Raw genomic sequence first — 18616 nt, 5'->3', positions numbered from 1 at the left:
CCCTGTGAAGAAGTTCTCCTTTCGTGTCGATGAGATAAGAGGTATTTGTAACTAGAAGTCCGTGGACATGTTTTTTTTTTTTTTTTAAATAACTCAGCGGGGGGATAAATGAGCCTGGAGCTGCTGCAGGTAATGATTCAAGCTGTTGCTAAGATGGCTGACATCTTTGCCTGAGAGCATCTGCTATACATAGGCTGCTGGCCTTTACCATTTAATTATGTCCCCCAGCCACACACTAGTTATATAACTGCAATAAACTGGGAGAAACAATGGGATGTATGTGGAAACTATGGCAGCTTTGTGTTTATTTGATTCCTATTCAAGAGAATTACTTTATATATAGTCAATATAGGCACAGAGTTACATTTTTTAACATTTTCTAATGGTGGTGTGCCTCGTGATTTTTTTCATGAAACAAGTGTGCCTTTGCCTAAAAAAGGTTGAAAAACACTGTTATATGTCCACAGCTAAGCATTGTAAGCAAATCTTAACCTGCGGTCATTTTTAATCCTGCATGGAAACTGACCTAGATTTATATATAAGCAACCATGGGTCCATGCCTAGGGCAGCAGCTTTAGGTGGGTTGCCGCATGTGCCTATAGAGTAAAAAGAAACAAAAAGAATTCACCCCCCCCCCCCCTTCCAATGGATTTAACTAAGTTTCCAGGGTTGAGCTTAGGGGGAGAGGGTACACTTGTGTGTAGCTCTATGTGCCAACTGTAAAGCCAAATTGGGGGAGGGGCATTCTGATATGGTCCATTGACTAGGATGGAACCAGGCAAAGATAACAGGCATACCAAGTTTTCTGGTACTATTTTGATTTTGTTTTTGAAAAACAGTAACAGTCCTGTCTTTTATGTCAGGGATTTAAGATGTACTCTCAGAATAACAAGTTCTTCTGCAATGAATCATACTTCTGCAGTGGGGGCATGTGGAATTCTATCTGTATTATTGGCAGATAAAACACTCGGGTAACAAGCACAGTCCTTTAAGTATAACTATTCCATATTTAATTCCACAAGAGAGAAATAAATGCACAGTTTAATTCCTTGCACAATGTCCCTCCCCATGAGCTCTTATTACCCAAGGTAGCGCTACATTCCTCCAAGTACCTGTCCTTGGAAATAGTAGCTGCTCCCACGTAACAGGCACACACACAACACCGATCCTCACAAAGGGGTCAAACACTTGTAACATCTGCCAGTATGCCCACTTTGATGTATCCCCACTTTGATGTATCCCCACAGGAGATATCTGGAGGACTTTTGAGATTTGTGGTTGATCCTCCAGTAATGAATTTGCAGCCTCAAAGTGTCTCAGTTCAAGTTTGGTCTTATCAGAACAAAGAATCCACTTGCTGTCTCCTACATCTTCTGGCAAACTCCAAATGGGTTTGATATGTTTTTTTTTTTGGCTTTCTTCTCACTACTTTTCCATAAAGCTCTTGTACAGCATCCATGTTGTACTATGTCAGCGGTGGTTCTTCCTCTGTAGTCACAAGGTCAGAGTGAGCAGTAGCACTTACAGAAGCAGATAACTTTAGCTTGGAAGCACCACGGGAGACATCCGGCTCTTGGAGGCCTTTTTGGATTTGTGGTAGATCCTCCAGTAATGGATTTGCAGCCTCAGAGTGCCCCAGTTCAAGTTTGGTTTTATCAGAACAAAGAAACCTTTTTGCTGTGTCTGCTACATCTTCTGCCAAACTCCAAATGGGTTTGATGAGTTTTGTTTTTTTTTTTAGCAGTGGCTTTTTCTTACAACTCTTCCATAAAGCTCTTGTACAGCATCCATGTTGTACCATGTCAGCTGGGGTTCTTTCTGGGCTGCTGAATTACCTCTGCTCTCTTGGTTGCTTTTTAATTGTCCTGCTTTGAGGTTTTGTTGGGCAGGCTTTTCTATTCAGAGCTGCAGTTGTGTCATATTCTTTCTATTTTGTAAAAATTGATGGGGGGGGGGGGGGGGGGTGTGTCCAGATTTCAAAGTCTGAAATCATTCTTTTTAAATCAACCCAGATTGGTGCTGATTGCAGTGCTTTTACTGGCTGGAGTTGCTTTGATAGCTCCTTGGTCTTCGTGATGCTGATTGTATATATAAACTCTCTAGTGTATATAGAGCCTTTAAGAATGGGCATTCAGTAATTATTTTGAGATTATGTGACACTTTATTTGCATACAGATGGACTCTAGTCATCTAATGTAATTTTGAATGCAACTGGTTGCACCAGACCTTATTTAGAAGTTTCACTGCAAGGCAGGTCAATACTTATGCAATCAATAAATTGCAATAAAAACTGTTGATTTTTTTCACTTTGATATTACTAATTATTTTGTGTAGCTCGGCGAAATAAAATCCATCTACAACAAAATGAGGGAAAACAAGGCAACGGAATACTCCACAATCTAAACCAAATGTGTACTTGTAAAATATCTCTGTGGATTCTGCAATCTCCATAATCACTATGCCAAATTTAAACAACTGCCTCAGGCCATTTAAAGGACATGTAAAGCCTACATTTGCCTACAATGTATATCAGTTGGACATGCCTCCCCCACCCAAATGGCAGCATTTGTACTGCATTTATCCCCTCTGTTTGCCAGCACCATCACATTTTCCTAAAGCTAATAGGAGCTTTCACCCGGTGGCCATTTTTCCTCTGATACATAATCAGATACATTTAAATCTGCCAACAGCATACACACACACACAGACCCTTATTCAGTATACATTTCATCAAGAATACAGGCTCACACAAGCTGAACTGTCTCTGATAAATGTTCTGTTGTGTTTGTGCTGAGCTCAGGAGGGTTGGTTGGGAGAAAAAAATTGAAGCAGACAGCTAGAGCTTAGTTTCTATGGGAACCAGCAATGCCATCTCTTCACTGGCTGCTAGACTGGAGGGCGTGTTTAGTAATCTGAGCTTAGAGCAACTGAGCATGCCCACAAGCCAAAGCCAAAGCAAATTCGTGAGGGAGGGGGCCGAGTGGGTTATAGGAGGAGAAGGAAATCTAAGTGACTAAGGGGATGCTGCAGCCTTACTATTATCCTCTGGACAACCAGAGTGGCAGGTATTGAAAGATTTCAAAGAGGCTGTTCACTGATTAAATTTTTGTGTGTGGGGTTTACATGTGATTTAACTCATTCAGTGGTCTCCAACAAAGAATAGTAAAAGTATAATGTAAACTGTGGATTATACAGTTACAAACTATTCATTGTTTATTGGAAAAATCAGAGGGGTGGTCAGAAAGGGTAAGCCCTACCTAACTACTAACCACTTGCTTATATATTGACTTAGTGGGGGGCAAGTAAGCAAAAAAAAAAAAAAAAAAAAGGTGCACATTTGCAAAAACTCATTGTCAGAAGGGTTTTCAGTATTCGGAGATAATAAGGAAATATATCTGGCACCATATCAATAGAATACATACAGCTTGTGGTACAACAGGTGCAGCTGCTCCTACATGAATAGCATCATAAGGTGCTTCTTCTGGGTAACCCATTCTACCATCTCCAACTAAAATAAACAAATGTTTAACTTTAACATCATGAAAGAATTGTATAAAAAAACAAAAATAAACATGTTTGTTCAGATACAGAGCAAGTAAAAAAACAAAATAGCAAACAATGTCATCTTGATGGAATAAAACATATGCTTATCTTTGAACACAGAACTAGCCAGATGGCCGTTTGCCAACATTTTGCAGCACTGCTTGTATAAGCCAGTCTTCCTGCTCACAAGGTTGTATTACATTTTATGTCAATTAGAAAGTCAAAAATAGTAGTACTGTACTGATATTATATGCAAGCCTTAAATGAATGTAATTGTTCAGCAGATATTCTGCCTGAAGAGTGCTCTCCTCTATCCTCCTTTTTTTTGGCCTCCGTTTTAACAATCTGCAAGTCGTGCAGATGCAGCCCGAAACAGCATACTCTAACAGTTGCCAGTTAAAAACGCTGTGCGTGTCTGCACCTAGGCCAAACCAAAGCTTTCAGGTGCAGGCACAACTTTCAGATTCTTAAAGTATAGGGGCGCTTTCTTGGCCTGCGCTTATCTGCAATCTGGTATTGTAAGTCAACATGTATTTCAACAGTGACTCTTAATATATTTACTTGTAAAGTTATGTGCATATGATCTCATAATGTAGGCATTTACTGAAAATAAGTATTACATGGGGTTGAGTAAAAGTACAACTTATTTAAATATAAATAAATCCCAGTACATTTCAAAGAAGCTTGTATGTGGAGGATATGGTTGCAACAATGTATTAGCAAATGATCATATTGTCACTGGGGAAAAGGATGTATGCTCGGATACAGGCACATGTACGGATCTTTATTAGCAAAATGTCTTTCCCAAATGATTTCTTGCGCTAGGGGCATCACGGGCTGCTAAATGCAAGAAGGTCTCAAAAAAAAATAACTCATTATTAATAAACTCTTTAATAATGAGTTTGTATTCATTATCAATAAAATCCAGGTAAACAATGAGTTGGGAGGAAGAAAAGGACTAGACTGTCGACTTCTGGCTAATAAAAATCCGCTGTTTAGAGAAAACAGAAAAATGTGAACTACAGGGGGTGGGGGGTTTGAATAATGGACTTGTGGAGAGGGTTCAATGCTATAAGTGAGCAAGAAAGGTTAAATACTGGGGGGGGGGGAGTTGGTGTATTAGATACATTGTTTGGAAGAAGGGGTTGAGTACTGTACATAGTATTAGATGTATGGTAGGAAGCTGGTTACTGTATTGCATACTGAAGAATATTCCCTTGAGATCCCTGCATCTATACCCCAGTTATCAATTCTATATCAGCAATGGCTAACTTCAGCTATGATACAAATGCACCTGAACTTACAAAAACGCAACTTTAGGGTAAAGCCCCCTGAGGTGGATTGTCAGCCTTATATACACTGTAAGCTAGTATACACAGGCTGACAATCCGCCTCGTGGGTCCTTACCTTTAAGCTTGTCACACTAACGAATAACAAATAAACAGTAGGAACACTTCCTCATACCTGGAAAGAAAATGATACATATACGCAGGCTGACAACATAAAAATGGACAAGCAATAAAATATAACCTCTTCTGAAGGTACTGCAACTGGAAATATTTATTTTTGGTTAGTATTGATAGTTTATTTGAGGCCACAAGCTAAAATGTTGGATCTTTCAAAATTAACAAATTCAAATCTCTTACCTAGATAAGTGACTAAAATGGGGGACTGAATTGCAATACACCTTATAAAAAAATTATATTTATATTCCAAAACAGTAGAATTCAGATACATTCAGATAAAATATGCAGGATCTAATATTCTTTGTAGGGTATATTTCTCTCCTCTGAAGACTTCTGTCTTCCCCCTTGCTTTGCCCATTTAAGACAGTTAAAGAGATACTGATACCAGAAATTAAACCTTTTTTACATACATTATAACATTGTCTTTACATAGCCTTTACATAATAATTTTGCCATACAAGTATTTGCCTGATGCTTCTACTTTACCTATCTGATCCCTCATGTTCCTGTATGAGAGGGCTGTTAGCTTTAGAAAGTATAAGTGACAGGCTAAGGAAGGGACAGTCTGGCTGGCAATACAGTCAGATTTAGAAACTTTAAGTAACAATCTAGCATTCAGTGAATTAGGTAACAGTCATTCTAACACTGAAATTTTGAGACAGCATTGGGCAACTTTTTCCATTGCCTTAGTGCTTAAAGGAACAGTAACTCCAATATTTATCATTAAAAATATCCCTTCTAGATACTTTTATTAAGACATATATCATATAGAAATTGCAATATTATAAGTGGGCATTAAATAAATAACATTACCATTGATGTATAGGACATAGTGAAAAAAGGCGATAGGGTGACTGCATGACTTTAAACCCGAAATTTGTTTCCCCCATCGCTTCACTTTGAATATCTGCCTTGCCAGTGAATAATGGCTTTATTTTCTTGCTGGTTCAGGGAGAGGCATGGGGGAGGCCTTCTCATCACATGCTGTGTTTGCACAGGGAGTGGAAGGAGCTGCCCGAAAAGACAGCAGAGAATTGGTGGTTGTTAATGGTACATTCTCTTCTTTTAAGGTTCTTAATAAGGGGTCCCTTAGGGTTCTGTGTTGGGTCCACTTTTATTAAATTGTCCATTAAGGAGGGTAATTTAAGGAATGTATCATGGTTTGCAAATGACACAAAACTCTGCAGCCTAATTCATTCTATCCAGGATGTGGCATCCTTGCAGAAGAATCTTGACAAGCTAGAAATTTGGACGGCTAAGTGGCAGATGAAATATAACGTTGATAAATGTAAGGTCACATGCATTTTGGATGTAAAAATATGCAAGCCACTTATACCCTTAATGGGACTGCACTACGCAAATCCACAATGGAGAAGAATCTTGGAGTCCTTGTAGATAATAAACTTGGTTGTAGCAAGCGATGCCAGCTGCAAGGGCAAAGAAGATTTTGAGCTGTACTAAAAAGGGCATAGATTTGTGGGAGGAGAGGATTATTCTTCCACTTTACAGAGCACTTGTAAAGCCACATCTAGAATATGCCGTACACATTTGGTCTCCAGTGCTCAAACAGGATATTATTGAATTAGAGAGGGTCCAAAGAAAGGGCACTTAAGCTGGTAAAGGGTATGGAAAGTCTCCTCCTCCTATACTGTTAAGGAGCAAATGAATTATCACCTATGATTGAGCTTAGGTAACTCAATATATTACAAAGTTACTTAGGTTGAAAAAAAAAAGACCAAATTCAATCAAGTTCAGCCCCCCCAAGTGAACCCAGCACACACAACCTATCCTGACCTATTTATACACTAACATGCTGCGCATAAACTATATATACCAACATCAATACAAATTAGAGCTGGGCGGTATGACCAAAAATTTATATCACGGTATTTTTCAAAATTATATCGGTGTCACAGTATTTGACAGTATTTTTTTTTTTCCATGCATGATCTTGGGCAGCACAGGTACAGACACACGGGGGGCACAGGTACAGACACAGGGGGAGGCACAGGTCACTGCTAGAGGGAGATTTATAAGGAGAGGGTGAGACTCAGATGCCCCCCCCCAGGTATGTATGGAACGTATCACACAAATAAATAAGTAATACATGACAGCACATACTGATAGGCACAATAAGAGGGCCATAAAGAAGGATACTTATAATTTGTAATGTCGGGGGCTCTCAAAGCCCTTGTCCCTTTTCTTCCTATTCATTACGGCGGGCTCAGCAGTACTGCCTCACACAGCTGCCAGCCGATTCCCGGCTTATGTAAGCACACGCTTCATGCCTCCATGCCCCGGCCGCCCGACAGTTGCTATGGTAACGGGTGAAGCGCTGCCGGCGATCAAATTCCTCTCCCACGCTCCATCAAAGTCCCGGCCCCAAGCACTTCCGCCTCCTTAGCTTCAACTCCCGGGTTCTGACACACCGGTATGGGGGTATTTGCAAAATGTATATCATTTAAAAAAAAAAAAAATACCGGTATTCGGTATTAAAAGGTATACCGCCCAGCACTAATACAAATTGGAAATTTAAATATCCCAGTAGCCTTGAATAATATGCTTATTCAAGAAATCATCCAAACCAATCTTAAAGAAGAAGGAAAGGTAAAAACTAAGTAAGCTTTATCTGAAAGGTCTATGTAAATACAGCCATAAGCACTCACAGAAACGCTGCACTGAGTCCTCTATCTAAAGAAGCACAGGATTTCTTGTCTCCTTCTTTGGGAACATGTTCTTCAGTATCAGACTTCCTCTCTTTTAGGGCCCCTTCAGGTTTGGGGCTTGAGTCTGCTCAGTTCTTTCCTCTATCCCTCTCCCCCTCCCATAAGAATGCATAACAACTCACTTACCCCACCCTTAGGAATGGGAGATCTGAGCTTCAAATGGCTATAACTACAGCAGGAAGCTACCAAGACCAAGCTAAAATGGCTGCAGCTGCTATCAGAGGGAGCTTCTAGTGTGGTTTGCTCAGGTATAGTAAAGCTTTGTGCTGAATAAATATAGCGTTCTATGTGGCGAATCTATTGGCAGTAAAATGCCAAAATGATGTTCCTTCTCCTTTAAAGGCATTGAGAGGATCTGCCATACTCAGAAGAGCATTCCACAACCTCACTGTGAAAAACCACCTACGTTGCTTCAAATTAAAGTTTCATTCCTCTAATGCAGGGATCCCCAACCTTTATTAATCGTGAACCACAGTAAAAAAAAGACTTGGAGAGCAACACTAGCTAAGGGCTAAGAGTGGCTAACCTCATAGCTTAAATATTCCATCTCCTTTTCCAATTTAGTTGCCAGGTCTCTGTTGTCTTTCCAACTGCCTACTCAAGGTGAGGCCTTAAAAATGCCCTTTTTAATGCAAGATAGAACTTTATTTGCTTTAGTAGCCACTGAATGACACTGCCTTAAATTAGATAACTTGTTATCTACAAAAATCCCCAGATCCTTCTCAATTAAGGATAGCTCCAACATACGGCCATTAAGTGTGTAACTTGACTTGAAATTATTTTTACATAACTTTGCAATTTTCAGCATTGAACCTCATTTTCCATTTTGCTGGCCAGTTTTCCAATGTTGTCAAATCGCCCTGCGAAGTGACTGCATCCTACATGGCACTTATAGTTTTGCACAATTTAGTATTATCAGCAAAAATAGAAACCATACTTTCAATGCCCACCTCCAGGCCATTAATAAAAAAGTTAAAAAGCAAGGGACCAAGGACAGACCCCTGCGGTACTCCACTAACTACACTGGCCCAATTAGAAAATGTTCCATTTACCACCACTCTTTGTAATCTATCCTTCAGCCAGTTCTCTATTCAATTATAAAATATTATGTTTCAGGCAAATATTCCTCAATTTTATCATTAACTTTCTATGCAGTACTGTGTCAATGCTTTAACATTATACGCTGTAATTCTCGGCATTAGGAAGGTTGAGAACCACTGATCTAGAGTGGCAACTAAACTGGTATAGGGTATGGAAAGTCTTAGTTATCAAGGAAGACTGGCCAAGTTGGCGGAAGAGGCACTTAAGGGGTTATATGATAACTATGTATAAATATATAAGGGTATCATATAATAGTCTCTCTAATGCTTTATTTACCCATTACAGTTAGAAGAAAGGAAGTTCCCTCTAAATATTCAGAAAGGAGTTTTTACTGTGAGGGCTGTGAAGCTGTAAAATTCTTTTCCTGAATCAGTTGTACTGACTATGGTAGACAGCTCACAGTACAAGCTGATCCAGGGAGTGGTTCCACTTACTATGTTACTAATGGTCAGAGCCCAAGTTTCCCGAGCACTATTTATCATCTTGTTTAATTGACATCCACTGATAATGTAGTCCACATGTTTTGCTCTTCTAGCCACCAATGTAAAGATTCTTATAGGAGAACTAAACCCTTAAGATGAATAAAGCTAGAAATGCCATATTTTATATACCCAACTGACCGAACTAGATTCATGTTTCAGCATTTCTATAGTAGTATTGATATAGGTCACTGTGCATCTGTACATCTGAGCAGCTGTTAAAAAAAAACAGCTAAGCTTAGGAGTCACTGCAAATTATAAAGCACAAAATGAGGCTGGCCTGTCATATAAACTGATGCTACATGTATGATTATTAAATTCTGATGCTAATTGCACTGGATTTGAAGCTTCCATATAACGAGAATCTGAATTAATTACTAATCAGCTTTGTGCTATGATATTTATAATCTATACTGTGAGTCAGTCCCTAAGATCAGTAACTGACAGCAGCCCAGAACATGTACTGTACAGTAAATCAGCAGAAAAGATTGGGAGCTACTGGAGGCATCTTTGAAGGCACAAATCTTCCCTGCTAAAGGGTTGTAGTTGCTTTGGGCTGGTACATAGTAACATAGTAAGTTGGGTTGAAAAAAGACATACGTCCATCAAGTTCAACCATAATGCCTATATATAACCTGCCTAACTACTAGTTGATCCAGAGGAAGGCAAAAAACCCCATCTGAAGCCTCTCTAATTTGCCACAGAGGGGAAAAAATTCCTTCCTGACTCCAAGATGGCAATCGGACCAGTCCCTGGATCAACTAGTACTAAGAGCTATCTCCCATAACCCTGTATTCCCTCACTTGCTAAGAATCCATCCAGCCCCTTCTTAAAGTTATATAATGTATCAGCCAGCACGACTGATTCGGGGAGGGAATTCCAGAACCTCACAGCTCTCACTGTAAAAAATCCTTTCCGAATGTTTAAATGGAACCTCCCTTCTTCTAAACGGAGTGGGTGCCCTCGTGTCCGTTGGAAGGACCTACTGGTAAATAAAACATTAGAAAGGTTATTATATGATCCCCTTATATATTTATACATAGTTATCATGTCACCTCTTAAGCGCCTCTTCTCCAGTGTAAACAGACCCAACTTGGCCAGTCTTTCTTCATAACCGGAGACTTTCCATACCCTTTACCAGCTTAGTTGCCCTTCTCTGGACCCTCTCTAACTCAATCATGTCCCGTTTGAGCACTGGAGACCAAAACTGAACAGCATATTCTAGATGGGGCCTTACCAGCGCTCTGTAAAGGGGAAGAATAACCCCCTCCTCCCGTGAATCTATACCCCTTTTAATACAGCTCAAAACCTTGTTTGCCCTTGCAGCTGCTGCCTGGCATTGCTTGCTACAGCCAAGTTTATTATCTACAAGGACTCCAAGGTCCTTTTCCATTATGGATTTGCCTAGTGCAGTCCCATTAAGGGTATACGGGGCTTGCATATTTTTACATCCCAGGTGCATGACCTTACATTTATCCACATTAAATCTCATCTGCCACTTAGCTGCCCAGATTGCCAGTTGGTCAAGATCCTGCTGCAGGGATGTCACATCCTGGATAGAATTGACTGGTCTGCAGAGTTTTGTGTCATCTGCAATCACTGATACATTACTCATAATACCCTCCCCTAAGTCATTTATGAACAAATTAAACAAAAGTGGACCCAGTACAGAACCCTGAGGGACCCCACTGAGAACCTTATTCCAAGTAGAGAATGTACCATTAACAACCACCCTCTGTACCCGATCCTGTAGCCAGTTTTCTATCCATGTGCAAACGGCTTCACTAAGACCAATAGACCTTAGCTTAGAAAGCAGTCGTTTGTGGGGAACGGTATCAAATGCTTTGGCAAAATCCAAATAGATGATATCTACTGCATCCCCACTGTCCAGCTTCTTACTTACCTCATCATAAAAAGCAATTAAATTGGTCTGACATGACCTGTCCTTCATAAAGCCATGCTGATTACTGCTCATAACGGCATTCTCCACTACATAATTTTGAATGTGATCCCTTAACAAGCCTTCAAATAACTTGCCCACCACGGATGTCAAACTTACAGGCCTATAATTGCCAGGCTGAGATCTTACTCCCTTTTTAAATATGGGAATGACATTCGCCTTCTTCCAATCCCTAGGTACCATACCTGATGAAAGAGAGTCTGAGAATATCAGAAACAAGGGCCACTGCAATTCTGCCCCTAGCTCTCTCAGTACCCGAGGGTGTATTCCATCTGGCCCAGGTGCCTTGTTTACATTTATCGTGTGTAACCCTTTAAGCACCATATCCTGTGCCAACCACTGTGTAGTTGGAGCTGAGGCAACAGTGAAGCTATTGGGTGGGACTTGGCCCACTGGCTCCTCTACTGTATACACAGAAGAAAAGAACTGGTTAAGCACATCTGCCTTTTCTGTATCCGCTGTAACCATATTGTTATTATAACTCAATGGGGCCACACCCTCAACCTGCATCTTTTTACTATTAATATACTTAAAAAACTTTTTGGGGTTAGCCTTGGCCTCGGCCGCGATGCGCTCCTCATTTTCTATCTTTGCCTTCCGGATTGCTGTTTTACAACACTTGTTATAGTGTTTATAATCATTAAACGCAGCCACTGTCCCCTCTGACTTATATTTCTTAAAAGCTTTCCTTTTTCTCCCTATTAACTTCTTTACCTCAGAGTAAAGCCACATAGGGTGATTCTTAACACTTCTACTTTTTCTTATTAATGGAATGAATTGAGAACAGAACCCCAAAACATAATGTTCAACATTTCCAGCTTATTTCTATAGTTAAGCTTTAGTTTTCCTTTAAGCTTTAGGCTCCTGCCACAGTGTTTTTAAGGAATTATTAAAAGAAAATTGTTACTTTCTATTTTGAATTTCCTTTTTAATTTCAAAGCCACAAAACGTGTTGTCTTTACTTTGTCTATAATACAGTGGAGGAAATAATTATTTGACCCCTCACTGATTTTGTAAGTTTGTCCAATGACAAAGAAATGAAAAGTCTCAGAACAGTATCATTTCAATGGTAGGTTTATTTTAACAGTGGCAGATAGCACATCAAAAGGAAAATCGAAAAAATAACTTTAAATAAAAGATAGCAACTGATTTGCATTTCATTGAGTGAAATAAGTTTTTGAACCCTCTAACAAAAAAAGACTTAATACTTAGTGGAAAAACCCTTGTTTGCAAGCACAGAGGTCAAACGTTTCTTGTAATTGATGACCAAGTTTGCGCACATTTTAGGAGGAATGTTGGTCCACTCCTCTTTGCAGATCATCTCTAAATCCCTAAGGTTTCGAGGCTGTCTCTGTGCAACTCTGAGCTTGAGCTCCCTCCATAGGTTTTCTATTGGATTAAGGTCCGGAGACTGACTAGGCCACTCCATGACCTTAATGTGCTTCTTCTTGAGCCACTCCTTTGTTGCCTTTGCTGTATGTTTTGGGTCATTGTCGTGCTGGAACACCCATCCACGACCCATTTTCAGTTTCCTGGCAGAGGGAAGGAGGTTGTCGTTCAGGATTTCACGATACATGGCTCCGTCCATTTTCCCGTTAATGCGAATAAGTTGTCCTGTGCCCTTAGCAGAAAAACACCCCCAAAGCAAAATGTTTCCACCCCCATGCTTGACGGTGGGGACGGTGTTTTGGGGGTCATAGGCAGCATTTTTCTTCCTCCAAACACAGCGAGTTGAGTTAATGCCAAAGAGCTCTATTTTGGTCTCATCAGACCACAGCACCTTCTCCCAGTCACTCACAGAATCATTCAGGTGTTCATTGGCAAACTTCAGACGGGCCTGCACATGTGCCTTCTTGAGCAGGGGGACCTTGCGAGCCCTGCAGGATTTTAATCCATTGCGGTGTAATGTGTTTCCAATGGTTTTCTTGGTGACTGTGGTCCCTGCTAATTTGAGGTCATTAACTAACTCCTCCCGTGTAGTTCTAGGATGCTTTTTCACCTTTCTCAGAATCATTGACACCCCACGAGGTGAGATCTTGCGTGGAGCCCCAGAGCGAGGTCGATTGATGGTCATTTTGTGCTCCTTCCATTTTCAAACAATCGCACCAACAGTTGTCGCCTTCTCTCCCAGCTTCTTGCTAATGGTTTTGTAGCCCATTCCAGCCTTGTGCAGGTCTACAATTTTGTCTCTGACATCCTTGGACAGCTCTTTGGTCTTTCCCATGTTGGAGAGTTTGGAGTCTGCTTGATTGATTGATTCTGTGGACAGGTGTCTTTTATACAGGTGACTAGTTAAGACAGGTGTCCTTAATGAGGTTGACTAATTGAGTAGAAGTGTCTAACTACTCTGTGGGAGCCAGAACTCTTAATGGTTGGTAGGGGTTCAAAAACTTATTTCACTCAATGAAATGCAAATCAGTTGCTATCTTTTATTTAAAGTTATTTTTTCGATTTTCCTTTTGATGTGCTATCTGCCACTGTTAAAATAAACCTACCATTGAAATGATACTATTCTGAGACTTTTCATTTCTTTGTCATTGGATAAACTTACAAAATCAGTGAGGGGTCAAATAATTATTTCCTCCACTGTATATGGTCAATTATAACTCCTGTGGTTAAAGAATGTTGAAGAAGCAAAACACGCAACGATTATGGGCAATTATAACCCCTGTGGTTAAAGAATCTTGAAGAAGCAAAACCAATTACCAATACAGAGCAACAGTATATAATATTTGTTACTATTTGTCTAATGTCGGTGGCAAATGATGAAGGTCAGTGGTTTAGATTGCAAGCTTGCGAGTAGGGATCTCTGATCCTATTGTTACTCTGTAAACCAGTGGTTCTCAACCTTCCTAATGCCGCGACCCTTTAATACAGTTCCTCATGTTGTGGTGACCCCCAACAATAAGATTATTAATATGTGTCCCAAAGGGTCCCGACCCACAGATTGAGAACTGCTGCTGTAAACCCTTGCTTATTAAATTATTGTAAGATCCCTGTTCATTAGAAATTAAATGTAAAGCGCTGCATAATGTGCTGAAGCTATAAAAATAAATAAACGATGATGATTATGATATCTTGGACACGTTTACCCAGTTACAAAAAATATCCAACTGGGTTGGTACTGCTTCTTGTTGAGCCCTGACTAACAGAGGTTTATGCCTGTGGGTGCAACACAAGTTTAAACAAAGCATTTTGAGCATTAGTGAACACAAGAAAAAAGTCTTACCTAATAGCTTTACTCGGCCTGAAGACAACAAGGTTGTGTCATCTTTTTTTACATTATTTATAGAATCATCTACTAATTCTTTGATATGGTCAATCCCTACTACTTTTCCCTTTGGGCCAACCTGCGAAAAAATAAAATAACAGAATGCTCAGAATTCAGTTGGAACAATATGGAAGATGTTAAAGAGTTACAATAAACCTCTTGCTTTTTTTAGCTACTAACTCTACCCACCAAATACATCAACCTGCCATATTTTAGAGCTTCACTTCTGGTCCCTGGCTCTACGTGGGTTAAGCAACACATCTAAGGGGACATTAGTTGCCCATGATAAATCTCTGCTACCGCGGCAATAAAGGGAAGTCGCGCAAAGTTTCCTCCTGCAGGCAACTTTGTGCGACTTCAGAAAACTGAAGCTATTTGTAGGTCTTTCCACTGGCAATTCCCTTTATTGACAGTAGAAAAGTTTTTCAGGGAAATTAGTCGCCGGCAACTAATCTCCCTGTGGGACATTACCCTAAACCTGTTTGGTGTCAACAGCACTGTCACTGCATGATCCACTTGCTGAGGTTGGCCACTTTACCAGCCATTTACCAGATGTATTGTCATCAGATTATTTCTCTTATGTGGCATCAGTCTACGCCTATACTGTATCATGTTTTAAAGGAGGCATATAGGATAAATGAAAAAAAAAAAAAATCTTGTAGGAAATTATGAAAATGATCTGGTGCTGGTTTCCCTTTGGTCTAAATATTAATACTATCTGTGAAAATGTTTTTTTATTGACTCTCCCTCTAAGCATGTGCTCATGCGCAAGCACACACATTTTGAGATCAGCGCACACAACAAATTGTGGTGCGCACAAAGAATTTTGTGGGAAAACACTTGATTTTGTATTTATTATGACCTAAGCACACAGTCCTTTAAAATGCGCACATAAGTTTTAAATGTGCGCACAAAAGAAATTTTTAAAAAAACATAGAGAGAGAATTAGAGGGAACACTGTATGGGGCCTACTATCCAGAATGCTTGTGTTTTCTGCATAACACCACAAACGGGCTTGTGTTTTCTGCATAACACCACAAACGGGCAGATTTCAGCTGCCAATTTGGGTTCTTTAGACCGATTTGGCAGCTTATCTGCCCATGCATGGGCAGCACCAACAGGCCTTCTGACCGATATCTGCCTAAAATTGGACAGATCTCAATCACGCAGGTTTGATTTACCCGTCGGATCGGAGACCACGTCGGCTCGTTGCGGTGGATGTTATAGGGAGATTATTGCACCATGTATGCCCACCTTTAATTTTGATCAAGTACAAAATATTGTTTTATGACTGGGAAAAAGGAAATCATTTTTAAAAAACTGTATTCTTTGATTCAAAATAATTGGATTGCACACTTTCAATTTGGCTTTTTTTTTGTTGATAGGATTGTTTGCCACGGGAGAAAACCATGTTAGCATGGTGGCACAGTAGGTACAGTGGATATAAAAAGTCTACACACCCCTGATAAAGTGTCAGGTTCCTGTTCTGTACTAAAATGAGATAAATATAAATAATTTCAGAACTTTTTCCACCTTTAATGTGACCTATAAACTGTACCACTCAATTCAAAAGCAAACTGAAATCTTTTAGGGAGGGAAGAAAACCAAAAAAACTAAAATAATGTGGTTGCATAAATTCCAAAACTTTAATCTTCTTCCGGTGAAGCCATTCCTTTGTTGATTCCGATGTATGCTTTGGGTTGTTGTCATGCTGAAAGATGAAGTTCCTCCTCATGTTCAGCTTCCAGCAGAAGCCTGAAGGTTTTGTGCCAATATTGACTGGTATTTGGAACTGTTCATAATTCCCTCTATCTTAACTAAGGCCCCAGTTCCAGCTGAAGAAAAACAGCCCCAAAGCATGATGCTGCCACCACCATGCTTCACTGTGGGTATTGTGTTCTTTTGGTGATGTGCAGTATTGTTTTTGCACCAAACATATTTTGTGGAATTATGGCCAAAAAGTTCAACCTTGGTTTCATCAGACCAGAACACCTTTTCCCACATGCTTTTTGGAGACTTCAGATGTGTTTTTGCAAAATGTAGCCTGGCTTGGATGTTTTTCTTCGTAAGAAAAGGCTTTTATCTTGCCACTCTACCCCACAGCCCAGACATAAGAAGAATAGGGGAGATTGTTGTCACATGTACCACACAGCTAGTACTTGCCAGATATTCCTGCAGCTCCTTTAATGTTGCTGTAGGCCTCTTGGTAGCCTCCCTGACCAGTTTTCTTCTCGTCTTTTCATAAATTTTGGAGGGACGTCCAGTTCTTGGTAATTCACTGATGTGCCATATTTTCTCCACTTGATGATGACTTGTCTTCACTGTGTTCCATGGTATATCTAATGCCTTGGAAATTCTTTTGTACCCTTCTCCTGACTGATATCTTTTAACAATGAGATCCCTCTGATGCTTTGGAAGCTCTCTGTGGACCATACCTTTGGCTGTGGGATGCAACTAAAAAAATGTCAGGAAAGACCAACTAGAGCAGCTGAACTTTATTTGGGGTTAATCAGAGGCACTTTAAATGATGGCAGGTGTATGCTGACTCCTATTTAACATGATTTTGAATGTGATTGCTTAATTCTGAACACAGCTACATCCCCAGTTAGAAGAGGGTGTGCACACTTATGCATCCACACTACATGCTTTTTTGGTTTTCTTCCCTCCACCTAAAAGATTTCAGTTTGTTTTTCAATTGAATGGTACATTTTATAGGTCACATTAAAAGGTGAAAAAAGTTCTGAAATAATTTATCTTTGTCTCATTTTTGTATGGCACAGGAACGTGACATTTTCTACCTTGCAGTGCTGGGGTCCTGCATGTGATCCTAGCCAGGGCGCTATTTGCAAGGAGTTTGTATCTTTTCTGTGTGGGCTTCTGACTAAATTGTTCATGGTGTATCTGTAGTAATAAGTCAAATCAACTGGACTTGTGTTTTTCTTGTAGAAAAAAAATACAGCAAGTCCAATTTATTTGACTTGATACTACAGATATACCATGACCTGAATGAATGAGAATCTTCACAAACATGTCCATGGTGTTTATACATTGCAAGCTCTTCTGGGGCAAGGACTGATGTGAATGATTGTATCAAAGTGGTACAAAAATGTGTTGGCTCTGTATAAATAACAGGAAATAAATAATAAAAATTACATTTTAAAATTTGTAGCAACTCGTACATAGCAAATAAGTTTCATTGTTTGCCATGGAAAAAACTCATATTGGTCTACAAAAGGTATGCAAATGTTTAATCCTGTTTTTGTAGCTATTAACAAGCAACAGTAATGTTTCTATAACAGACACTTGTGTAGGTTATTGTGGGCGAATTTATCATCTGCTTAAAGGGAACCTGTCACCCTAAGAAATAACTCCAACTTATTTTCTATATTCTTAGTTGAGCAAAATAAACTTTACTTACTCTATATAAATAATATAAAGCATGTTTCCTTCCGTCTTTGAATTACTCAATCACAGCAAGCAGGCAGCTGCCATTTTGTGGACACTGTTATGAAGGGAAGCTTTGTATCATGCCAAAATCTTTTTCTGTGCCAGAATGGGGGACCTGATGCACAGGCCCATGCACTGGCTGCACAATTAGATGATGAGAAGGGAGGGGAAAAGTGAGATGTGCAGTGACATCTATGTAGTGCTGAATGGAAAGCTAAAGTTATTGTCTGCCCCGCCTCTATGCCTAAGGCATAGAGGTGGGGCAAGCAATATATGATTGACAGCTGGGATTTTTAAATGCCTTTATAATGGGTTTGGAGGTGTTAATATAAAAATGAATTTGGGTTTCGTGTTTAATTTGAAAAGGGCATTTATTATACAGATTTTTATGCCTGGGTGACAGGTCCACTTTAAATGTGTCTCTCAATACATGTAAAAACATTTTTAATTCTGTTAAGTATACACAATTACACAATAACAAAGTCAGAGAAAATCATGAATTGTACTATAATCCTAACATGTTAATTCAGGATTGATTTTAAGCAAAACGAAGGGGTTTTCACTATGACATCTAGAGGTCACAGTTGGTAGAAATGCTTGGCACTAGAAGTTGGCAATGAAGC

The 18616-nt window shown here is 39.7% G+C and overlaps 1 protein-coding gene across 4 annotated transcripts in view; it reads right to left on the bottom strand.

Annotated features, from left to right (window-relative positions):
- The window catches only part of pcmt1 (protein-L-isoaspartate (D-aspartate) O-methyltransferase), a 61619-nt gene that overhangs the window by 18361 nt on the left and 24642 nt on the right, over positions 1-18616 (bottom strand). For all 4 annotated transcript variants that reach the window (XM_012963074.2, XM_031901737.1, NM_001030445.1 and 1 more), the window contains 2 exon segments: positions 14505-14625; positions 3423-3508 (listed from right to left, as the gene is read on the bottom strand). In XM_012963074.2, coding sequence (XP_012818528.2) covers positions 3423-3508; positions 14505-14625 — 207 coding nt within the window.

Source organism: Xenopus tropicalis, chromosome 5 (assembly GCF_000004195.4).
Source record: "Xenopus tropicalis strain Nigerian chromosome 5, UCB_Xtro_10.0, whole genome shotgun sequence".
In the NCBI taxonomy this organism is placed as follows: domain Eukaryota; kingdom Metazoa; phylum Chordata; class Amphibia; order Anura; family Pipidae; genus Xenopus; species Xenopus tropicalis.
Note: the sequence above shows the minus strand (reverse complement) of the source record. Positions and strands in the feature narration are given on the sequence as shown.